Source organism: Salvelinus sp. IW2-2015, linkage group LG24 (assembly GCF_002910315.2).
Source record: "Salvelinus sp. IW2-2015 linkage group LG24, ASM291031v2, whole genome shotgun sequence".
In the NCBI taxonomy this organism is placed as follows: domain Eukaryota; kingdom Metazoa; phylum Chordata; class Actinopteri; order Salmoniformes; family Salmonidae; genus Salvelinus; species Salvelinus sp. IW2-2015.
Window position 1 is genome coordinate 5,841,931 of NC_036864.1, and position 26,767 is coordinate 5,868,697.

General features: G+C 44.1%; 1 protein-coding gene and 1 pseudogene across 1 annotated transcript; one reads left to right on the forward strand and one right to left on the reverse strand.

The window, feature by feature from the left end:
- The window catches only part of LOC111951339 (conserved oligomeric Golgi complex subunit 5-like), a 121,781-nt pseudogene that overhangs the window by 87,278 nt on the left and 7,736 nt on the right, over positions 1-26,767 (reverse strand).
- LOC111951494 (G-protein coupled receptor 22) lies at positions 9,619-17,887 on the forward strand. The gene is made up of 5 exons (XM_023969621.2): positions 9,619-10,162; positions 12,717-13,717; positions 14,618-14,744; positions 14,964-15,110; positions 15,389-17,887. The coding sequence occupies exons 3-5, from the start codon at positions 14,622-14,624 to the stop codon at positions 16,472-16,474; spliced, it is 1,356 nt and encodes a 451-aa protein (XP_023825389.1). The 5' UTR covers positions 9,619-10,162; positions 12,717-13,717; positions 14,618-14,621; the 3' UTR covers positions 16,475-17,887.

Consider the following 26,767-nt stretch of genomic DNA (forward strand, 5'->3'; position numbering starts at 1 on the left):
CTGCTTGAAGGTCACCCCCAGTGTTTCTTGGCACTCAGTCCTTTCCCATGCCTTCCCAACGCCCCTCAGACAGCAACACATGCTCCCTCCACAGCAACAGGAAGTGTGTGTGTGTGAGGGGTGGCTTGGACACCCTCCCAGTGGGACAGTGAACAACAGGAAGAGACAGGAGGCTGCAGCTCCAGGGTCTAAAGAGGGGCCTAGTGCATCAGATCTCACCAGCCAGATTATCACACTATCTCCATGTTTTATTAAGAGGGAAATACACAATTTTGTTTCACAGGTCTTTCAGTAAAGAGATTTCAACTGTGTTCAGCTTGGCCAAATATATGCATGTATGGAGACACAGCCAGCCAGCTGCAGTGGGTTGCACTCAGCCTGCTACCGGATGACCCCTGAACTCCGATGACCACACGCAGAACACACTAAAATCATCTCTCTCAGTATGGGGCCATGAGTGAGGGGGTGAAGAGAGGGATGAAATGAAGGAGAGAAAAGACACTCAAGAGGCCAAAGGGACATGAGGCACTGTGATTAACACAGAGTGACATAATATAAGAACACACTGCAATCCTGTCCGTCATCAGTAAACAGACTGGGTGAGGTCATCAGAGGGTCAGTCAATGAGGTCATCACAGAGAGCCCAGAAGGTAATCCGTGTTGTTACCAGTGATGTGACCTCAGTGAGGTTTAATGATTCAGAATGGAGTAATGCTGGGGTGTGTGTTTGCGCATTTGTGTGTCTGTCAAAAAAGGGCTTAGATTTTCCCACTTTGGTTTACTTTTTTAACGTTCTTGATTTTTCGTTCATTTTTAGGCTCATGTTAATTAAGCTGGCAGTTATGGTGCACAGGTGTTTTTTAAATTTATATCGATGCATCATCGGGAATTTAAGGTCATAAGTCTCAATGTAAACGGACTGGGGAGTGCCATCAAGAGAAGTAAGGTAATAGCAAAGATGAAACGGGAGAGAATTGACATACTATTCTGGCAGGAAACTCACTTATCCACACCTGAACACGAGAAACTCAAGAAAATGGGATATAGGAATACCTTTTTTTTCTTCTTACAAAATGGGTAGAAGGGGCGTTGCAATCTTGATCCCAAATTCAGTTTATTTTGAGTTTATATCAGAAATAAAAGACAAGGAGGCTAGATGTATAGCTGTTAAATGTAAACTGATTAACAAGGAAGTCACTGACTTGGTCTTCTACAGGAAGGTGCTTGATTTAATTGCCACAGAAACCTCTGGCACTCTTATGTGTGGAAGGGATTTTAACACGATTTGAAACTCAAAATTGGACAGCACAAATCAAAATAGGAAAATTAGCCTAYTTGCTAAAAAGATGAATAGGATACTGCAGYATCTAGGACTGCTTGATGTATGGCGTGACATCCACACGTCAGATAGGGAATATACTGTTTACTCAGCCATACATTTTCATGTACAACGCAGATCGACACAGGCTTAAGGATTGTAGGATCAGATCATAGTTTACCTTACTCTACACCTTGATAGCAAACCAAGAAATACTCTATGGAGGCGTAATACAAGCATGCCGGATGATCCAGCATTCAAGGAATCAATAAAGACAGAATTGAAGAACTCTATCTGGAGAATAACGATAAGGGGAAGTATCTCCTGCTAATTGTGGGATGCAGCTAAGGAAAAGATCATAGCCACATCATCTCTCAAGAAAAAGATTAAAGCACAGAATCTGCTGAAATTACAGGAAACATTAAGAAACTTTAGAACGATTTAGTCATTACAAATACCCTCTATATTTATACGAGAATTTCAAAAGGTAAAACAGGAAATTGACCAGATTTATTGAAGAAGTAGAGAAAAGCTCAGGTTCCTGAAACAATGATATTATGAAGCAGGCTCAAAAGGCAACAGAATTACTAGCATGGAGACTCAGGAAACAACAAGCACAGAAWRCAATTTTCAAAATAAAAGAGCCCAAAACAAAGAAGATTACATGCAAATTGGATGAGATACAGAATGCATTTGAATCATATTACACAAATCTGTACAAGCAACCAGAGAAGGCAAATGCACAGACAAGAGAGCATTTTTMGAACTCCCTTGATCTCCCCTCGATTTGGCACAGAGCAAAATGATAGACCTACTTCAGAAATAACTACTGAAGAAATGAACAATGCAATATCTCATCTAAAAGCAAAGAAATCTCCAGGCACTGATGGCTTCCCTTCAGAATGGTTCAAAGCCTTCAGAGAACAACTAACACCTCTACTTCAGGCCTGTTTTAACTGGACTCTGCGGGAGGGGGGTCTTCCACCATCGTGGAGAGAAGCCATAGTATCTGTAATCCCAAAAGAGTGTAAAGATAAGAGGGAATGCAGTTCCTATAGACCTATTGCAATTCTTAACACGGATTATAAACTATATGCATCAATAACAGCCAAACGAAGTGCTATACAAGTGCTACATTAATCAGTCTAGATGCAGAAAAGGCATTTGATTCAGTGGGATGGGATTATCTATTCCAAGTTATGGAAAMATTTAGTTTCAACAAAGAAGTGATACAGTGCATCAAAACARTGTATTCGTGTCCGACCTRTCGAATAAAGATAAATGGACATTTGWCACYAACAATAAAATTAGAGWGAGGGGCAAGACAAGGCTGTAATCTTTCACCCACGCTCTTCTCCTTGTACCTCGAYCCATTAGCACAGGCAATAAGACAGYACATKTTTTAGAGGGATTAACAATAAGAGGCAGTGAACATAAGATATGCATGTATGCTGATGACGTTCTGTTACTCCTTAAAGACCCAGGCTCAAGTGGACCTAGATTGATGGATGTTCTACAAACATTTGGAACATATTCAGGCTATGTGCTTAACGTACACAAGACCCAAGCCCTAGTATATAATTATACCTAGTATATAATTATAATTATATATAGAGCTGAAGAGCAGGTATAACTTCCACTGGACCTCTTCATCCATTAAATATCTTGGAGTATATCTACCAAAAGATACACCCAAACTTTATGACATGAATAACAATCACATCAACAAGAAAATATATGATGACCTAGACAGGTGGAATTCACTTCCTGTGGATCTTAGTAGTAGAATTGAAACCAATCAAAATGAACGTCCTGCCGAGGTTACTGTATTTGTTCCAATCACTGCCCATAGAAATCRCGCCTAAACAGTTTAGTGGGATAAACGGATATCAAGGTTTATCTGGAACAGTAAGAGACCAACAATTAGATATACAATACAACAGCCTTACCAAACCTAAAAGATTATTTKGTGTCAGCCCAATTGCGACCTGGTGTGTTGGTGCAATTCAGAATACGAATCCAAGACTACTTTGACAGAGATACCCATACAGTCAGTTTTGGGAAATAAGGACATGGTAATAGAAATATACAATAGACAAATCAGTGGATTAATTTCTCTCTGAAGACATGGTTTAAGGTAGTTAAGCAAAATCACTTAGACAGAGAGGTCAAACCACTGAGGTGGCCCGCATACGACCCCAGCTTCATCCGTCAACCCTGGACAGCAGATTTAAACAATAGACGCAGAAGGCATCACATCATTCAGTACAATTATTTAAGGAAATGGGGACTTAGATAACTTCCAGGACCTAAGTATAAACATGGCTTGGATAAAGAAGATTTTTTACAGATACCTACAAGTCCGACACTATTTCTTAAGGGAGATAAAAGTGACTGACCCTCGAGCACCTCCAAAATTAATGCCAAGTATTCACTAACGCATACAACTTGGGAGTAACAAAAAAACGATTTCAAATCTCTACTTGGGTATTCAATCCTCAAAGAAACATTCTATCAAATTATATTAAACAGAAATGGGGAAGAGGAACTTAACATTGAAAATAACCTGGATGAACATGGGTTGAAATATTAGAGACTCAACAAAGCTCCACCAACTCAAGGTCACAGATGAGAATTCTGTTCGAGAATGTTTATATGCGTTCTTCAGAACCACCTCAACTGAAATCCAAACAGGACTGCTCCCTACCACCCTGCTTGGAGAGGTATGCGCGGCTACAAGGTGTGGAATCAACTCCCATATCTTTGGTTGCCCGCAATCGGAAACTTTACTTGGGAGAAATAAGATCTAACATTGGAAAAATAATGGGATTTGACATAGAACAAACATTAATTTCTTTTGTTACTTGCGCGTGAAATACCTGATAACTTACACACTAGAGAAAAGTACCTCTTGAAGGTCCACTGGTAGCCAGTAAAAAGGGCTTCATCTAGGAAATGGCTACCAAAAGAGACCCTTCCCAGCAGTGACACAATGGATAGACATTGTGAAGAAATACACCACATGGAGCGTGTGACCTTTTGCTTTAAGAACTCAACAGGAGAGAGGTCAGGAATACTGGGGAAATGGTTTCGTACTTGAAAAAGGTCTAATTCAAAGATGCCGTCAATGTAACTAATCTGATGAACGTATGTGCGCGCTGGTAACTGCCAGATCTTTTTAGTTGTTATTTTACTTTGTACTTCTTTGTGTTCCTCAAATAAAAAGATAAAAAACAAAGTAAAAAATAAAAAATAAAACATAAAAAATATGTTTTTTTGGCTTAGATGGTGGGCCGTGGCAGGCGTGGCGGTGGTAATGGGCGTGGCAGCGTGGACGTGGTGGTAATGGGCGTGGCACGTGGCGTGGTAATGGGCGTGGGCACGTGTGCGTGGTAATCGTGGAGCGGTGGCAATGGGTGCGGTGGCGTAGGTAATGGGCGTGGCTAATGGTGCGTGGCAGGTGGCGTGGTAATGGGCGTTGGCAGTTGGCGTGTAATGGGCGTGGCAGGTGGCGTGGTAATGGGCGTGGCAGGTGGCGTGGTAATGGGCGTGGCAGGTGGCGTGGTAATGGGCGTGGCAGGTGGCATGGTAATGGGCGTGGCAGGTGGCGTGGTAATGGGCGTGGTGGCAATGGGTGCGGATTTTAAGATGATTTCCTGCAATTCCACACATTTCTCCATGGAGCTAAGAGACATTTTTGCAGATTTAGAGCAAATTTGCAACAATTCTACAKWTTTTTTCATGGCGCAGAGATAAAATCTTGCTGTTTTAAAGCAAATMTCCTACAATTCTATGCATTTTGCCATGGCTAATGTGTTATTTTGCTCAAACATAATTATTGTGTCAGTTACTGGAGTTTGATCAGGTGAAAGCCCACAGGCTAGCTCCCAGCCTCTGACTGCTCAGTCACCTCATCCCTCGCTCTCTCTTTCTTTCTCCTTCAGTTGCAGACTAAACACTGAGCCCTGACAGGCTGTTTCTGACCCATTATCTCTTGCCATGGTGCACTGATCTACASTGCACCATGGCAGGAACTGGACACACCCACACTGATCTAGACCCACAGCGAGTGCACAGTAGACTAGTCAGCAGTGACAGGCTCTGGCACGGCTACACCCTCTCATCCCACTCTCTCCTCTCTCCCAGCAGTCCCCACTGCTGATTGGTAACGCGCACACACACCTGAAATGGGGAAAAGGTAGAGAAATCCAAGCAAACAGCCTGTAGCGGCATCAGGGGACAGGGTTGGATATGGGGTAGCAATATTAATAGCAGCATCAAACATTTATGGGTGTTATGGCTGCACAATTCATCCAATTCACATAAAAATCACAAGAGATCCATATTGCATGCAATATTTTTGAAATGCCACTCAGAATGTATTTATATTTACATTTCARCTTTATTTAACCAGGTAGGCCAGTTGAGAACAAGTTCTCATTTACAACTGCSACCTGGCCAAGATAAYGCAAAGCAGTGCGACACAAACAACACAGGGTTACACATGGGATAAACAAACGTACAGTCAATAACACAATTGAAAAGTCTATATACAGTGTGTGCAAATGTAGTAAGATTAGGGAGGTAAGGCAATAAATAGGCCATAGTGCCGAAATAATTACAATTTAACAATTACACTCTGGAGTGATAGATGTGCAAGGGGAGATACTGGGGAGCAAAAACATAAATAACAATATGGGGATGAGGTAGTTGGGTGAGTTATTCACAATGGGATAGTACATATATATATATGTACTATGTATACTATATGTACTATGTACAGGTGCAATGATCGGTAAGCTGCTCTGACAGCTGATGCTTAAAGTTAGTGAGGGAGATATAAGTCTCCAGCTTCAGTGATTTTTGCAATTCGTTCCAGTCATTGGCATCAGAGAACTGGAAGGAAAGGCAGCCAAAGTAGGATTTGGCTTTGGGGATGACCAGTGAAATATACCTGCTTGAAGCACGTGCTACCGTGGGTGCTGCTAAGGTGACCAGTGCGCTGAGATAAGGCAGGGCTTACCTTGCAAAGAGCTTATAGGATACGAGGGCCAGCCAACGAGAGCATACAGGTCGCAGTGGTGGGTAGTATATTGGCTTTGGTGACAAAACGGATGCACTGTGATAGATGCATCCAATTGCTGAAGTGAGTGTTGGAGGCTATTTGTACGAATGACATCGGGCCGAAAGTCAAGGATCTTTTAGGATAGTGCATGATGCTAGATGGGCGGGCGTGCGGCAGCGATCGGTTGAAGAGCATGCAGTTTAGTTTTACTTGCATTAACAGGATTTGGGATGTTATGGCATGAAGCTTATTCTGGAGGTGCTAACACAATATACAAAGTAGGGCCAGACGTATACAGAAGTGTCGTCTGCGTAGAGGTGGATCAAAGAATCCCGCAGCAAGAGCGACATCATTGATGGATACAAGAAAGAGTCATCCCAGAGAAATTTAAATCTGTGTGGGCACCCCCATAGAGGACTGCCAGGAGGTACGGACAACAGGCCCTCCGATTTGACACACTGAACTCTATCTGAGAAGTAGTTGGTGAACCAGGCGAGGCAGTCATTTGAGAAACCAAGGCTGTTGAGTCTGCCGATAAGAATGCGGTGATTGACAGGTGCAATATGGGGCTGCGGTTCACACACTGCAAACGTTGGTCTGATGTTACTTAGAACCTTTTAGTTCTTCTGTAGTGACACCATAGTCTGAATATTGATATTGGTCATTCCTATMTTGAAGTKTTTACATGTGTTCTATTTATTTATTTTTAACGTCCGTTTTTATAGCTTCCTCCATTTGTTAGTTTGCATGCTGTTCTGTTAGGTCAAATACAGTCAACGGATTGTACCAAACAAGAATGATGATTCCAACAGTAGCCCAAGTGTTTTGATCTATATCGCCAGTGAAATGGCTAAAGCAATATTGGGCAAAACAAAAAATTGCAATTCGATTTTCTGCACATATCGTGCAGCCCTAGAGTGAGTGTGTTTGCAATGTTTGCAGTCTTCTTGGGTATGACGCTACAAGCTTGGCACACCTGCATTTGGGGAGTTTCTCACATTCTTCTCTGCAGATCCTCTCAAGCTCTGTCAGGTTGGATGGGGAGCGTTACTGCACAGCTATTTTCAGGTCTCTCCAAAGATGTTAGATCGGGTTCAAGTCCGGGCTCTGGCTGGGCCACTCAAGGACATTCAGAGACATATCCCAAAGCCACTTCTGCGTTGTCTTGGCTGCGTGCTTAGGGTCGTTTTCCTGTTGAAAGGTGAACCTTCGCCCCAGTCTGAGGTCCTGAGCACTCTGGAGCAGGTTTTCATCAAGAATATTTCTGTACTTTGCTCCATTCAAAACATCCCCACAGCATGATGCTGCCACCACCATGCTTCACRGTAGGGATGATGCCAGGTTTCCTCCAGATGWGACATGGGCTGTTACTGTGACCGTATTAAACGCCACACCGGTAGTCACGAGTCATGATAGCAGTCAAATCCAGGACAACCTTGTACGTGGCTTAATTCATGCGTCCTTCACAAAGACAAATCTGCCTGATGCAAGACCTGGAGAGGCCTACAAGCCACACATGCACCCACTGTGAAATTTTGGATCGGTGATGATCTGGGGGTGCTTCAGCAAGGCTGGAATCGGTTATTCCAGCAGGACAATGCTCCATGCCACACAGCCAGGTCAATCAAGGTGTGGATGGAGGACCACCAGATCAAGACCCTATCATGGCCAGCCCAATCTCCAGACCTGAACCCCATTGAAAACCTCTGGAATGTGATCAAGAGGAAAGATGGATGGTCACAAGCCATCAAACAAAGCTGAACTGCTTGGATTTTTGCGCCAGGAGTGGCATGAAGTCACCCAACATCAATGTGAAAGACTGGTGGAGGGCATGCCAAGACACATGAAAGCTGTGATTGAAAATCAGGGTTATTCCACCAAATATTGATTTCTGAACTCTTCCTAAGTTAAAACATTAGTATTGTGTTGTTTAAAAATTAATATGAACATATTTTCTTTGCATTGTTCGAGGTCTGACAACACTGCATCTTTTTTGTTATTTTGACCAGTTGTCATTTTCTGCAAATAAATGCTCTAAATGACAATATTTTTTATTTGGAATTTGGGAGAAATGTTGTCAGTAGTTTATAGAATAAAACAAAAAAGTTTATTTTACCCAAACACATACCTATAACTGGTAAAACAAGAGAAACTGATAATTTTGCAGTGGTCTCTTAATTTTTTCCAGAGCTGTATATTCCCTACAGGCTGCATCTAATCGAACCTGGTCATGTTGCCAGATATTCTTCATAAATRGGCCAACTCCATTGTCATTCACAGTGTCATTTGGCATTAAAATCAACAAAAGAGTTAGATAAAACAAGCGGATCTGGCAACCAGGCTAGTGTGACTAATGGATTGAGGGTAATTATGTCTGTCCTATCAGACAGGTGTATAACACCTGATGATTGGCCAAAAGTCCCCTAGGTTTCACGTACCATTACACTCGCCACAGTTGCCGAGCCCGGTCTTCAAGAGAGTGCAAACACACAGACTGGCATGGTGACAAAGAGAGGGAGAAAGAGACAAAGAGAGGSGGAGGGGGAGGGGGGAGAAAGAAAGCGACAGAGATCATTTTGAATTTAAAAATCGACCTTTGGCACAATTCCGAGATGTCTTCAATCTAGTGACACCGGCACCAGCGGAAAACACCCTCTGAAGGAAACAGTGTGTGCTCTGATGCCTCGGAGTTGAGACAGAGACAGCTCCTCTTTAATTTTGCCATTTCCTGCCAAAATATGACATCATTATCCTCTGCCTGACATTGACATCCCAATTTCAGTACTGAAACGGCCAATCTGTGAGTGTGAATCCTAATGACTGTGTTCCAGAGCTTACGTAGAGAAAATAGCCATTACTGAACAACACAGGCTTGATAGGTGTCAGTTGGCTACTAGAGCAGTTGGCTGCAGGCTCCCAAAACTGGCCCACGATTGAATATTTTTTGGGTAAAAAATATATACTGTAAATCATCAAGATTTCAACAACAAAAAATATTTTAATTTAAGAAACGTAAAATTATTTCCACAAATTAAAAAAAGAGACCGAGATCATGTCTCAATGTAATCAAGGAATGAAATTGTTGTTTTCAAATACAATTTATGGGCTTAGTTATGGTCAATTTTCAGTGTACATTAAATTGCAGTGTACATATAATATAATTATATTATTATAATAATGTTCGCCCCCAACCATCCGCAACCATACCCCTGCACTAGACGCAACTACACTGAACTAAAGACTGCTCAAAGCTAACGAAAGGATGAAATGAGGGACCTGTTACATGAGACCAATCAGAGGAAAGAGGAGATGTAGAGAGGGGAAGAGAGAATAGGGAAAGAGAGCGGTTGATAGAAAGAGAGAGAAGAGAAGAGTGAGAGAGAAAATGTTGAGAGCGAAAGGTTGATACAGAGAGAAATAGAAAGTGTTAGAGACATGCAGCCAGAGAAGAGGAGGAAGGGTGGGCGAGATGAGTAGGAAGGGCTATTAGTGCTCCGAGACGGAGCGAGTTAGAGTGGGAGAGGGGAGCGTAGCACAGCCAGAGAGCAGAACAGTGATCTCTCTACTCCAGCCTGGATCCTTACACACCCTGAGGACTTAACTACACCATCTTACCCGTCACACACAGCCAGAAACCGCCTCAGCGACTTCAGGTCCTTTTCTTTCTCCCTCTCYTCCTCCTTCACTCTACCTGGGAGGGAGTGTTCCACCTGGCTATCTATGCTGACAGTGCTGTAAGGTAGAGGACGGAGACACACACGACTACCTCAGAGGACAAGGTAAACATCTATCACTGCACTGATTTCTCCATTCTCTGTTACAATAGCGCGCTTGATAATGAATGTCAGTATGTACACTGAAGCAAGTAAATGCATTTCGGATGCGTTCAAAAACGAACTCAAAATGACAACAGTAATGACTTCAGTTCTTGCCAAAAGCACTCTCATCTTCTACCTCTGATGAACCGTGAGGAACGGTTGTCAAAACACAAAACGCCACCATACTGTACAGTACGTGCACACTATCAGCAGAGTTCAAAAGAGAAACTGGAGCAAAAAGCCTGCAAACTTCTCACTCGTATTGTACCAACAGACAAAGAACCACCAGCCGTGTGCGCTCACTGCATGTACAGAACCATAGCGCTCTAGTATAGTCTCTGCTTGTCTGCTCCGCCAGCCTACAGTAGAGACATAACTCGACCAATACAGCACACAGTCTCATCCAAAGTGATTATATTTCTGCTCCTTCTCCTGCCTGCCCACTTACTCAACGCTCTGATAATGTTAAGCATCACTTATGAGCGCGGTGTCTCTGAAGCCTTGCTCTTAGCGCGGAGCGGAGCACGGGGGCTTTTGTGCAAACACACCGTTCTCATAACAGCCTGAGCCTTCCACTCATCTCACACACACGTAGAGACACACACACACACACACACACACAAACAAATACACCTTCTCAGAGTGCACTGTGAGCTGTCATGCGTGCAAGTGAATAACTGAAAGCCAGTGGCTTAACCTCTGTGTGCAGTGCCACTGCGTGAAATTACAGAAACCAAACCATATGCTCTGTGTTATACGGATCATACGCTGTTACATGCTCTGTGTCACGGATCATACGCTGTTACATGCTCTGTGTCATACAGATCATACGCTGTTACATGCTCGTGTCATACGCCGTTACATTTGCTCTGTGATCATACACTGTCATGTGTCATACGGTCTGTTACCATGCTCTGTGTCATTACGCCGTTACATGCTCTGTGGTCATACGGATCATACACTGTTACATGCTCTGTTCATACGCGATCATACGCCATTACATGCTCTGTGTCATACGGATCATACACTGTCATGCTCTGTTCATATGGATCATTACGCTGTTACATGCTCTGTGTCATACGATCATACCGCGTTACATGCTCTGTGTCATACGGATCATACACTGTACATGCTCTGGGTCATACGGATCATACACTTCATGCTCTGTGTCATTACGGATCATACACTTGTCATGCTCTGTGTCATACGGATCATACGCCGTTACATGCTCTGTGTTCATACGCTGTTACATGCTCTGTGTCATACGGATCATACGCTGTTACATGCCTGTGTCATACGGATTCATACACTGCTTACCATGCTCTGTGTCATACAATCATCACGTTACATGCTCTGTGTCATTACAGATCATCCTGTTACATGCGTTGTGTCATACGGATCATACGCTGTTACATGCTGTGTCATACGGATCATACGCCGTCATTCTCTCTATACAGATCATACACGCTTGTTACATGCTCTTGTCACTACGGATCATACCCGTTACATGCTCTCGTGTCATAACAGATCATACGCTGTTACATGCTCTGTGTCATACGGATCATACGCTGTTACATGCTCTGTGTCATATGCTGTTACATGCTCTGTGTCATATGGATCATACGCTGTTACATGCTCTGTGTCATACAGATCATACACTGTTACATGCTCTGTGTCATACAGATCATACACTGTTACATGCTCCGTGTCATACGCTGTCATATGCTCTGTGTCATACGGATCATACACTGTTACATGCACTGTGTCATACGCTGTTACATGCTCTGTGTCATATGGATCATACGCTGTTACATGCCCTGTGTCATACGGATCATACACTGTTACATGCTCTGTGTCATACGGATCATACACTGTTACATGCTCCGTGTCATACACTATCATATGCTCTGTGTCATACGGATCATACGCTGTCATATGCTCTGTCATTTGAGCTTGTCTCTTCTCCCAGTAGCACTACTAGTCTTTGGCCCTCTTGAGCTTCTGTTCACACACAGACAGACGCAGCAAAAGATGGAGAGAGAGAGAGATGAAGAGACAGAGAAAGAGAGAGAGCGAGAGAGAGAGAGCGAGATGACAGAGGAGGGAGGGAGCCTGCACAAAGGACCAGTTCAAAGGCTGAGGGCTCATTTGTCAAACAAACGCATGGCAGGCCTTGAATAGCCAAAGGTATAATAAGTAAGACATCCACTAGGAATCAAACAAGAGTCAGAACATCTCTCTCTCTGTCTCTCCATCTCTCTCCATCCCCTTTTCTTGGGGGGGGGGGGAGAATTAATTCAATACAAACCCGATTAGAGGTTATTAACCAAACACACTATAACAGACAGGCAGATCTATCACTGGGTTAACTTAACGTACAGTAGGCTGTTACTGATACAGCTCAACAGACTGTCTGGATAATGATCATTTGGGTCTGATATGTCATGACACACTTCTCATTCATTATCCTCCTTTCATTTACGTCTCTTCCTCTCTCCATCTTTTTGTTCTCCAGGACGACGATTGAGGGAGGAAAAATAAACGGAAGGATGATGTCATCCCCTGATTTGTCCCGCTCTCCTACTCTGTGACAGAAAGAGAGAGAGCGCGCYCACCAAATGCCACATAGCTGATGGCCCAGTGTTGTAATATATTCTCCTCTCTCTCTCCAAAGTAGCTAATGACCTTCCTCCCAGCCTGGTCTGACTTTGTATAAGGTGCCACAGCACTGAGGTGATCCTGCCTCACCCCAGTGGAATTACAAAGTGCGAGGAGACGGAAACGCCATTAACCTTTACTCTCCTCTCTGGAAGGTGATGGAGGGGTGTTTCTGAAGGGTGTCGGAGGGAATACGTACAGAAGGAAGGACAGTTGAGTATCAGCCAGGCACTGCTCTGCCTCTGTTAAGATCCGAGGAGGACCACAGATCAAATAACAAAGGACGACAAGCAACTGCATAAAAGAAACCATTCATTTAGTAAACCACGTGGCTGGACGCTACAATGCACATCCTCTCCCTGSCCACCGCGGACGACGAGTGCGTGCGTTCCTGCGTTTAATGAATCCTCMGCGCTTTCCCCTAACCGGAATACAGTGTTTTTATTGGATGTACGAGAGTATAGGGCAGTCCTCTGTGATCCATCACTGTTGTTTACAGCCTCTGGGTAAAGTAAATGGAGAAATGTTTTGAAGGTGGACTGGTCTTTCTCTCATGGTGGAGCTGAATTTGTATCATCCGTGGAACTAGAAAAGGAAGGATCCAAGAAACGRACTTTCAGCTGGCTCCAACTGCACTCATCTGCATCATAATACTCCCATTATTTAGACAAAAGGCTGCACCATTAGGATTAAACGTGTGCCAAGTGGAGATCTCTGCTACTACTGCATTAGTATTACCACAAGAGTATTACTACTACAGAACTATGGTTGGTTCTTGTGATTTTCTATTGGGGCCTCAGAAAGTCGGCTCTGGCTGGTTCATGGACTCTTGAAGGGGAGACGGCACACGAGGGAGGGGTGAGTACAGTGTGTCTGCAGTATAAATGCCTATTGAGCAACAAAAGGACTGTCTGGTTCTGGATAGTTTCTCTGGACATGACTAGCCTCTGGACAGATCACAGGGAAAACTGTGTTATATCTAGACATAAAAGCAAAGCAAGGACGTTCATTAAAGTGAAATACCTAAGAACATGGACACATTGATCAAAGTAACCACAAACACAACCCTAAGCCTAACGTAACAACAAAACACTGACATGGACTGACTAAAGTGAAGCACTATTAGTTCTAGTCAGCTAACAATGTAACACGAGATAAAGGTGTCAGCAATGAAGGGATAAAGGGAGTGTACTCATTTTCACTCTTTCCACAAAGCGAAAATCTTATTATCACACACAGCAGAACACCATTTTTTWAAAGCACAGCGGAAAACTGTGGAAATTGGCTTTTTGATTTTTAATTGCCACCTTTTGAAAGATTCCATCAAGATGACATCACACAATCAGTTTGAGATTGAAACTTCCACACTTGAAAAGGTTCACACATTGGCCACATCTCACACTAAATGGAATCCRAGTGAAGTAAAAATACACTCAGACAAAGTCCCAGACACAAAAACAGCCAGACAGATAGACAGACAGATCAGCTAGATGAGATTTAAAATGAATAGAAACAGCCTCTTCTACACTGTTGTACACTCCCATATAACCTAGTTTAATTCAACTTATTGAAGGTCTTCACCAGGAAATGACAATGAGACACGTAAGACATAGATGAGAGGCAGTCAATAGTCATGCATACGATACACTTCTGTGGTGAAACACAACACCTTTCTCTCCCACTATACATAAGTTAATGCAATCCGACTCAGTCCTGATCTTTCTCTCCTCCTCTCTCTGTGTCACCACGTCTCTCTAGGATAATGCATACCCCTCCTGTGCTGATCTCAGAAGCCACCATGAGCAACGTGACTGTCCTCGACACCTCGGAACCCTCTGACCTTGATATGACCCAGTCTGCCGCCCCCTACCCCGTCAGCTTCCAGGTACATGCTTACATGTGTTCCACTTCTACTTCAATTAAGAGGGTAAACTTAGTTCAACGTCAGTTATCGTGAAWGCAGATAGCACGATTAAAGCATATCGCAATGAAAGCAGATATCAGTATGAAATTGGTTATCGCGATACAAGCAGTTATTACAAAACTATTATTGTGATACTATGATTATCGTAAAACMAAATGCTATTACCCTCCGGATCTCCAGGTGTCGCTGACAGGGTTCCTGCTGCTYGAGATCGTGCTGGGCCTAAGCAGCAACCTGACAGTGCTGGTCCTCTACTGCATGAAGCAGAACCTCATCACCTCCGTGTCCAACATRGTCACCATGAATCTGCACGTCCTAGACGTACTAGTGAGTGTCAGTCTTTGATGTTTCCATTAGGCACAGACCTCGGATCAGTTAATACATTGAAAATACAAACTTGAACCATTGGGAGGGAAAACACAAAACTGACCTTAAATCAATGTGTAGGGACAATTCCAGTGAGTGTCTAGGATGAGATGATTGCAGTGCAATTAGTCTGTGACAAATCTCAAGATTCTTTAGGAAGTAGGCCACTATATCTGCTGTAGAAGGAGACAAATGTACCTAATAATAATTGTAATACTTATTTATCTCTCTGGTTCCAGGTGTGTGTGTCTTGCATCCCTCTGACTGCCGTGGTAATACTCCTCCCCCTAGAGGCTGATACAGCGCTGGTCTGCTGCTTCCACGAGGCCTGTGTCTCCTTCGCTAGCGTAGCCACTGCCTCGAACGTGCTAGCCATCACTGTCGACCGCTACGACATCTCAGTGCGTCCAGCCAACCGCATGCTAACCATGGGCCGCGCCGTGGCTCTGCTGGGCTTAATTTGGGCTATGTCCTTCTTCAGTTTCCTGGTCCCCTTCATGGAGGTGGGCTTCTTCAGRGATTTTGGCTCAGAGTTCGTCAACCAGACTGCAGTTGCCTCTGTGGTCCATACTAACGAGTACTACACAGAGCTGGGGCTGTACTACCACCTCCTGGCTCAGATCCCCATCTTCTTCTTCACGGCCGTAGTCATGCTTGTGACCTACTACAAGATACTCCAGGCCCTGAACATCCGCATCGGGACGCGCTTCCAACACAACCAGCCCAAGAAGAAGCCCCYCAAGAAGAAGACCATCTCCTTGACCACCGCAACGCAGGTGGAATCTACAGATGCGTCCCAGGGCAGCGGGGCAGTCCGAGGGGGCGGAAACCCACCTGCGGTCCTGTCSATGCGGACCTCCGTCTCRGTCCTCATGGCTCTGCGCAGGGCCGTTAAACGCCACCGGGAACGGCGGGAGAGGCAGAAACGRGTCTTCAGGATGTCCCTACTCATCATCTCCACCTTCCTGCTCTGCTGGACGCCCATCACAGTCCTCAACACGGTCATCCTCAGCGCAGGGCCCTCAGACTTCACGGTCAAGTTGCGGTTGGGTTTCCTGGTCATGGCCTACGGGACAACCATCTTTCACCCACTGCTCTACGCCTTCACCAGGCAGAAGTTCCAGAAGGTGTTGAAGAGCAAGATGAAGAAGAGGGTGGTGTCTGTGGTGGAGGCTGAGCCCATGCCCAACAACGTGGTCATTCACAACTCCTGGATCGACCCCAAGAGGAACAACAAGAAAGTCACCTTCGAGGAGACTGAGGTCAGGCAGAAGTGTCTATCTTCCCAGGACCTGGAACAAAACAACATRGTCTGTCATCCATGATAAGGCTATAGTGCATCGTGAAGATTGGCTTGGAGGCAGTTGTTAGGCCGAAAGACATACCTCTCAACAGAGGTGGCAGAGTGGGATAATGGGATGTCCATCTTCAGAGAAAGTGGAATAAAGACCATTTCTGAGAAGCCATTGAATATCTGCATGGCTAGAGGGAGTTGGTAGACATGCGTCTGAGCCTAGGTCAAGATAGAAAAGCTTCTGTTCAGAAGATGTAGAATAAGACCATGTGGATTATGAGGACGTGAAATAAGAATAAAATGGAATAAGCAATGGACACTCATACAGGGTGACAAAACATTATCAGGAACCAACTCATTTAAAAAAGGGAAACCACTTATCCAAAGCAGTAATGTAAATGAAAGTGTTTTACCTGTATAGTTACCCTAAAGGGGTCATGTARTACTATTTATTGTAAGAGGTTGATGTGGCGTCAAGGACAATTTAAACTAAGTACTGTACTGCATGGTGTTGTTATAAACCGTAACATAATTATTGTGTATAGTCATGTACAGTGTATAGAATAAATATATGTTTACAACACATAAAAAGGAAAGATTCACCCATTTTGAATATTATATGAAATTTGTGCATCTCTGAGCTATGAGCAATGACGCAAAATGCATCATACCGGCTGTGTTTCTGCCTGCTTGAATGGCTAATAGCTCAGATAAACATGAAAACATYAAATGACCCCTGGAATCGATAGAACATAGCTCAGAGATAGACAAATATGACACAACATTTAAAATGGGTGACTCTTTCCATTAAGCACTAAGTATTTGTCCTTTTATAATAAATAATGTGAAAAAAGTTGAGAGGGCATTCTGCTGGGTATTCTGGTTAAAGGGTATTCTGTCACATATACCCCACTTTATTACGCTTTTGTAAACTTAGCCACTTAGGCACTGAGGACATCTAGTCAGTACAACGCCACAAATACTTACATGTGAAAGTCCACTTCCCATTTCCTGTCCTCTGAGAGTATCTTTCCATGTGCCTGTTATATGTGTGATTTAGTGTAAGATGGAGGGTTGGAAACAGAGGCCAGCAGCACTTCACAACCTCAGCGAGAGGCCGCAATCTGAACACTAATCACAGCATTACTAAGACGTGACCTTGTGAGTTCAACACATAATCAGCGCCTGTAGCCTAACCATCCTGAGGTGACTCCAGCTGCTCTACCGGCCGTAACACAGCTGTTATGTTGCTTCTCTTATTATCTAGCCATCTAGCCACAGGTCGGGGTGAAGAGAACAACATGGCTGCCAAAACTGGAGCCTGCTTCTTTTCATAAATCACACTGAGGCCAACTGGCAAATCAATCTGTATTTCCTGGTTGGAGTTAGAGGACACTGAGTGAGTGAGTGAGTGAGTGAGTGAGGACTCGGACCTACTGCAGTCCATAGCGCTTAGCAAGGCTGGGGCAAGTGGGGGGGGGGGGGGGGGGGTTTGTGAAGGGGTCTGGTCACGGGCTATGAGGTACTGATACAAAACACTCGCCACAACACTTGCCTTTGCCGAGCTCCCCTCTCTCCCACGCTTGATGCCTTGTGATTACCAAGGCTAGGACTGCTAACTAGATAATAACGGGTGGCTGTGGCAAGGCGATACATCACAATCACTCTCCCTTCCCGCCACCATCATGACACGGCAAGGTCATGGTGGTTTTCCCTCTTCTGTGTCGGGGGGAGATGCTGTCACCGTCACACAACACCTATGCACTGTACCTAGCAGTCTATTCAGCTGAAAGAGGGCATATAGAAGCTAGGAAGGGGAGGGGATGTGAGAAATGTCTGGATCAGGACACTTAAAYTTAAACACTTGGCTTTATTATACCATTGAATGACTCATATTGCCTCATATACTGTAATGCATTCACGGCTAAACACATTCTGCCATTCAAGATGTCCTTGCAATGTTTGTATTGGGCAAGTGTGTGTAAAAATGAACATCCCTCTCATATCTCTCGGCCAATGAGACAATAGGATATATTTCCTTTGAGAAATAAATTTTTGATGAGGGGATGGTAACAACTTGTGGGGTGTGGTCATATGCCACATCAGTCGAGGCACCATGTGAGGTCAGGAAGAGAACAGCGTAAAAAAACAACAACTCTGGAACAGTTTGGCTGGGCGTCAACCGCCCCACTCTGTAGAGGTCAGAGTGGCTCTATGCTTTGGGTATGGTATGCAGCCAAGCGTTCGGTTTTAGAACCCTCATCGAATGGCCCCCTGAGTCTCCTAAAAATCACTCCATCTCCATGTGCTGCCAGCAAGCAGCACTAAAGGCAGGTGGGCGAAGTTGATTGAGGATCCATCTAACTGTTCATTACAGGTTGGCTCGCTCCTCAAGCGCCATTACCAAATCAAGGCAAGAACCACTTGTCTATATGAAGTAGATGAGTAACGCATAGAGAAACCAACACTGTACCACAATCTTCACAACTTGACTGATTTTCTATGCCTACATGGAGGATGTGCACACCGCACAGGTTCACGAAGGTTAGATTCCAGGCTACATTTCATTGGTCGGAAACATCAAGCCTATTCTTTATTATAGGCCTCGGCTATCGGTGTACATGAGTAGAGTGCCGAGGAGGATACATTGAACCACTATCCTCTCTGAAGTAGCAGAGTAATCTCGCCTGTATAAGCGATCAGTCTCACAGAACTCTGAGTCATCAGACCGGAGAGGAGCAGAATTCTATTCCAGAATGAGATGAAGAAAGATGAGCCTAGACAGAGATGTCAAAACCCCCAACATTCTTCAGGAAATATAGACCTATCAGCATTGCCAGCTGCAGAGCCGAATGGAACTTAAGTGATAAGATTGGAACAATTGGTTTAACTTCTCATGAATACTTCCTAGGGTGTTTGGTGACATCATCTTAATCCTTTATGTCATCTCGGGCGCTACCTGGAAAACTACTCGGAGTAGGCCTATCTGACTGAAATATCCACCTCTGGTACTTGGACCACAACATTTCCCACCTTCTTAGCTCACTTACTGCACACCAGGCCCCCGCTCTCTCTTTCCATATCTCACTCTCTCTATACAGTGTCTCTCTCTCCTCTGTTCCCTCTCCCTCTCACCCAACACTCAGCCCAGGGTCGCACATGGCTGATAAGAGGAGGGCTTTGATTCCTGAGGCCCTGCGTGTTCTAGTGTTCTGGAGTGTTCTGTGTGCCAGGGTTGTTATGTAAAAGGTTGTTGTGCATTTGTTGTGTATGACCAAAAAGGGTCTAGCTCATTTGAGGAGAGGTGTGGTGTGGTGCTGGGCCTCTCAATGGCTTAGCCAACTGCCACTCACACTTTGCCAATAAATTGAACACAATGAATTGCCTTTCCATCCCCATTCTTGTRCCCCACCTTTCTTCAATCTTCCCTCTCTTCTCTCTTATCCCTCCTTCCTGTCCCCCCCCTCTCCCATGGGAGTAGCCACTGTCTGACTGACATTCAGGACCATTGTGTCATTATAGCTGGTCTCTAGGGCTGGCTGCTGTGACTGACGGTTACCACAGTGACTGACACTTCATCTGCTCTGACTGACACCCAGGGGCTGTGGTCCCACAGCGGAGGAAACCAATAAAGCCGAGATATGAGAGGAAGACGACATAGACACGGGTGGATTAAAATATGTCAAAGATATTGAGTCAAATGAGACAATGCAATACCACTGGGTTATTGCTAGATAATTTTTTTACATTTTTTTTTTTTTTAAATAATAAAGTCATATGCAGTCTCATTGAAAATAAAATGACTAAAAGTATAAACGCAACATGTAAAGTGTTGGTCCCATGTTTCATGAGCTGAAATAAAAGATCCCAGAAAAGTTAAATACGCACAAAAAGCTTCTCTCAAATTTTGTGCACACATTTGTTTACATCCTTGTTAGTGAGCATTTCTCCTTTGCCAAGATGATCAACCAACCTGACGATGTGGCATTTCAAGAAGCTGACTAAACAGCATGATCTCTACACATGTGCACCTTGTGCTGGGACAATAAAAGGCCATTCTAAAATGTGCAGTTTTGTCACACAACACAATGCCACAGATGTCTCATTCCTTCATGCTGACTGCAGGAGTGTCCACCAGAGCTGTTGCCAGAGAATTTAAAMTTAATGTATCTACCATAAGCCGCCTCCGACTTCGCTTTAGAGAATTTGGCAGTACGTCCAACCGGCCTCACAACAGCAGACCACGTGTAATAGCGTTGCGTGGGCCAGCAGTTTGCTGATGTCAACGTAGTGAACAGAGTGCCCCATGGTGACGGTGGGGTTATGGTATGTGCAGGCATAAGCTACGGACAACAAACACAATTGCATTTTATCGATGCCAATTTGAATGCACAGAGATACCGTGACAAAAACCTTGAGGTCCATTCATCTGCTACCATCACCTGYTGCATCAGCATGATAATGCACGGCCGCATGTCGAAGGATCTGTACACAATTCCTGGAAGCTGAACATGTCCCAGTTCTTCCATGGCCTGCATACTCACCAGACATGTCACCCAATGAGCAAGTTTGGGATGCTCTGGATCGACGTGTACGACAGAGTGTTCCAGTTCCTGACAATATTCAGCAACGTCGCACAGCCATTGAACAACATTCCTCAGGCCACAAACACCAGCCTGATCTCGTTCCTTATATGAACTGTAACTCAGTAAAATATTTGAAATTGTTGCATGTTGCGTTTAGATTTTTGTTCAGTATAGTTTGTTTTCCATTATAAGTAGCAGATTCACGTAGCAGATATTGAACGTTGTCGTAAATTCAATCCAAGCCAAAGCCAATCCTACAATAGATGGCTACGCTACACAGTCCAACATCAATGCAAATAAAGGGAATAGCAGCTTTTGATTCCCTCCTCAACAACAGCAGGCTGCTCTCTCTCTCTCGGTGTCCCCTCCACCCCGCCACTGCATCCACTTCAATCACTTTATTACATTCACCCCCCAGTCACCCCCCTCCTCCGTCCGTCCCTCCATCCCTCCATCCCTCCCTTGTTTACTCACTCTTGTTCTTTCTCCACCACCACCCATCCCCCATCTGACCTCCTCTCCCTCTTCTTCTCCTCCTATTCACTCTCTCCGTCTCCACTACCTGCCCAGTGCTACAGGCTGACAGAAGAAAGCACTCCAAATCACATTAGGCTGTGCTGTACTGTGTGATTGTATTAGGCCGGCAGCAGTATCAGGCCTGTAACTCAGGCCGATTATAATGTCCTGGCAGTTGAAGAAAAGGGGCTGAGAGTGGACTAAAGACCGATCGGCCGGGGCGGAAAATGACTGGCTGGAGATTAATTTCTGGCTCCGTTGAAAAGCTTGCTAAAAACAGGGAAAACAACCAGGGAGGTGTCTTGAGAGACAAGAAAGAGGGAGAAGAGGAGACAGCATGATGCCAACAAGAGAACAATGACTCAAATCGGCTTCCGTCTACCATTCAGGCAGCAGTCTGTGTCGAGGTGGCCATTCGTTGTGCTTTGCCAGTCTCATTGTACAGTAGATCATTGGCTAGTTGGCGGTAGGCTAGCAAAAAGTAGCCTACCGCCACCTCTCACCCTTAAAAACAATTGTATAGTTGTAACCAGATTGGACAGGATTGGTCCTGAAACCCTCCACAATAACAATTTCTYGTATTGACGGAGCTGGGAAACCCCACATGAAGTGAACTCAACACTGAACACACTCAAATCAGCTCTACGGGACCAGAAGTCACAACTGAGTCAACAACCAAACTAATCTTATTTCGTGTGATAGAGAGGACTGTGAGTCATATGTGGGGGAGTGTCTGTGTGTGTTAAAGCCATATCTTACTCTGAGCCCCTGGCGTCAGTGGTTCTTTGGTGTGTGTGTGTGTGTGTGTGTGTGTGTTAGGGCTGGCACAATTACCATATAACTGACGGTTATGGATGAAGACCGTCATGAAAATAAAAAAACCTGTCACAACCGTAAAAACAAATACAAATAATTTGGAACGAACAGCTGACTGAAGACAGGACAACGTGCATTCGTAACACGAAACTTTGTTGCTCCTTGCTGAAAAAAAGCCAGGTGTTGTAGCAAACGAGGCAGCACCCCTGACAATGCAGCAGCACACATAGAAATAGAATGAATAGAACAGGCTTGGAACTTCTAACCCTGGCGACTTGACTGGTAAACTCATGGGTACACTCGCAATGGCAGCCTGGTATTGTGATGCAATCATTTCCATGGTAATGTAGAATGCTAATGCAAATGATGTTAACTGGTTCATGCAATGGAATGTATATTTTCAGTTGAATTGAATCAACAAATCACAGCACATATCGATAGGTACGTTCTTGCTTTTGCTTCGCTCCTAAGGGTACACTCGCAATATTGTTGTATTGTTGTTGCTGTCGATTAGCAGACACTCTTATCCAGAGTGAGTGCATACGTTTTCATATTTTTCCCCCATTTTTGGTCCCCCGTTGTAATCAAACTCACAATCCTGGCGTTTCAAGTGCCATTCTCTATCAACTGAGCCACATGGGATCCTGTGGGCCGCCAATCCACCTATTCTGCCATCATTGATTTAAATGGGGACGCCTTGTTCTATTCATTATATTTCCATGGCAGCACATGCAGTCAGGAGCGGAGGAGAGGCGAAAATGGGCATAACATTTATATATTTTTTGCTATTTAAACAGTTATTATAGAGACAGGGGTCATTTGGCTGGCCAATTACCGTCATCCAAAATTCCATGACCGTCACAGCCCTAGTGTGTGTGTGTGTGTGTGTGTGTGTGTACTAGCTCTTATAAAAGCCACATGATCCACATGCATGGAGAAACAGGATATGTACAATGTGATTTCTGAAAGAGACATTGATTTTCTCTACCACCTCTCTTTCCCTGCATTGGTTAAATGCAATGAGACTCTGAGAAATTCACTGGAATCCCTGTCAAGGTACTGCAGTATAATGAAGACTACTGTTAATGTTAAAAGTCCCTCCAACCACAGCATATAAACACATTTGCATAGTGCTTTGCTCTGCACTTGGCAGACAGAGTACTAGATTCAATGTTGAGTCACCAGCACAGWGTGTAGAAAACCGGGACAGAATGCATCATTGTTCTCTGTTAGCCTACTTGGCTTGCGTTTGGTACAATCAGTGATAACTGAAGTTGCCTTCCAAATGACACCCTATTCCCTATGTAGTGCACTACATTTGACCAGGGCCCATAGGGCTCTCATAGGGTTCCAATAGGGCCCTGGTCAAATGAAGTGCACTAAATTGGAAATAGGGTGTCATCTCATAGGGTTCCAATAGGGAGCTGGTCAAAGGTAGCGCACTACATAGGGAATAGGGTGCCATTTGGGAAACATTTAGAGATAATCACACTGCTCAACATTAAAAAACAAGATCGTATTTCGTGGTTAATTTCATACCAAATCAATAGCAATCTATACAGAGACTATACCATGGCCTGGTGGTCCTACCATACACAATCCCGTATCCATACACTGAATGGTAAATTGCATCCCTGAATTACTTTATAGCTAACTAGCTAAATGTAGAATATTGAGCACAACACCATCAACCCCAAGCTCTCGAAAACCCTTCTCCGTATGTAGGGTTTTCAGCCATTACATTCGTCCACATTTGGCTCCGTGTAAACTACAATTCCGACAATGTGAATTAACGTTTAGAAACTTCAACCATCGCTTTCGCAACGGTTTTCAAAACATATGCTAATATGCCCCTTATCTTTCAGAAAGAATCTTTAAAAAAAAAAAAAAAACTTCCTGTAGCAGTTTTGCACAGATCCATACACTGTGGCCCTCCAGTTGACGAACTACACTTCCTCCCCAGTTAGCTTACACACAGGTGTTCAGAGCATGCTAGACAGACCACCACCTGTGCTAATTAGCTGTGTCTTCCGTGAACAAGCGCTGTAACATGGAGATACGGCTGTGCGGAAACACTAACCCTAAACCCTATAAAAAAAAGGTGTGTATTAATTTGCCTTTTGAAAATTACTTCTTGTTGATATGAAACATGCGTTCCTTGTGTTTCCAAAACAGTACCACAAGTGATGTATATTAATGTTTAGAGTAAGCATTGGGGCTCTTAACAAAACTCCTCCGGTCAGAAGTTACTATCGTCAATAGGCGCTAAAGTAGTTATGGGATAATCAACCACATGAATACCTGAAAACAGGGCTACAGACTGCAAACATTTAGTCACATTTTGCGACCCTTTTTTATTTGATTATTTTATTTAACCTTTATTTAACTAGGCAAGTCAATTAAGAACAAATTCTTATTTACAATGACGGCCTACACCGGCCAAACCCGGACAACGCTGGGCCAATTGTGCGCCGCCCTATGGGACTCCCAATCACGGCCGGGTTGTGATACAGCCTAGATTCGAACCAGGGTGTCTGCAGTGACGCCTCAAGCACTGAGATGCAGTGCCTTAGACCTCTGCGCCACTCGGGAGTCAAAGTTGGCTCGGGAGCTCTTTGAGTTGGCCGTGCGAGTAAGATTTGTTTTAAGTGGTCGCATCGGTGCGAGCTGCACATTCTACATGGTCACTCAAAAACGCCCTATTTTTTTAGGATGCTAAAACCATGGTTTGGTCAAACAGTAAAGTGCATTATCCTCATGATTCCTGTAAAGAAAGTGTCTGCCTGCCCCTGTGACTGCTTCGCTGGGCCCTGCTGCGGTGTCCAGTGAGACTCTCTCCCCTTTCCAGGAGAAAAAAAAAAAGACTCCAGGAGAAGAAAAAAAGTTTCCGATTGTATAACATTTTAAAATCCATTTGCGGGGAAAACACAGCTATCTTGTTGTCACAGATAAAGAGAGAAGGGTAGTATATTTACAGAATATAGCCTGGCCTATAGGTCAGGTATTAATCAAGCCCTGTGCATTGCTTAGCCAACACTGCACTCCAAAAACACCTTAAAGTAAATACCAGGACATCCGCACTGTGGGATATCATCTTGTTCCTGTGCAGCAGAAATGAATAATGAGTTTGGGATCTACTTCCTACAGTAAAGCTAGTTATCAAACTATTAGTAGTTAAAAAGTGCTGTTTCTTTATATAATCAAGGAAAATTGGGTTTCTTTGAACATGGGGTCTGTCTGTCTGTCAATCATTGGTTTGATTGAAGCCGTCATTTGTTCTTAACCGACTTGCCTAGATAAATAAAGGTTAAATAAAACGTACTAAATTTTAAAAAACAGTGACCTTCCAAGTGACTACACCAATCAGTGAAGAGTACGTCAGCATTTATCAACCTAGTGTGTTCTAAGCAGAGGCTATGGTGAGACATAAGCAGTGTCCCAGAGTCAAATCAGAATGCTCTTAAAAGAACACGGAGGACAAAGGCACTCTTCATATAATTAAAATGCCTTTATTATAAACAGCACGTTCAATATAACAAAATCTTTTTTTTTTTTACGAATTATATGAAGAGCACTCCATGTTTTTTGATTACCCTTCACCAAAGAGCACCTTCAACCTACAGTACAAACATTTTTCTACAAGTCAATCACCCAGCTCTTTGAGGCTCCGAGTAGCTTTGGTGATCTCAGCACCACCTACACCTTCAACAGTAGGCATAAATGAGTGGAGTTTCACCTTAGTGTCAGTAGTATTAGAGTGAATGAGCAGGGTCACTCACCCAGTTTGTTGAGGCTGATCTGGGCAGCCTTGGTGATCTCATCCCCATCTACACCAGGGGTAGGCAACCCTGTCCCTGGAGTGCCACAGGTACTGCAGGATTTTGTTRCAACTATACCTGATCAACTGAGCGAATTGATCAGTTCAATGATTGCATAAATTCAACACACCTGGCATTCCAGGTCGGTTAAACCAAATACACTCCAGGACTAGCGATGCCTATCCCTGATCTACACTCTCTTTACAGTAGGCCCAAATGAGGTGAGTTAACCATGTCAGTATTACAGTACCCAGTTCGTTGAGGCTTTGAGCAGCCCTGTCAGTAGTACAGTGCAGTGTATCAGAGGTGAACAGGCAGTGGTGGCTCACCCAGTTCGCTGAGGCTCTGGGCAGCCTTGGTGATCTCCCTGCTTCCCCCCTGGAGCTGGCCCTGCAGACGCTTGGACAGGTACAGGATCCTGATGATCCTTCGCAGCAGGTCACACGCCACCTGGGAAAAATAGGAAAATATATAACCAAACAAAATAGAACCCCATCTCAACCAGTCTTTCTGAATCTATATGACAAGATGTGAGTGAACGTCAAATCTAATATTGAARGATCCTCTTTTTTTTTGTCATAATTGATT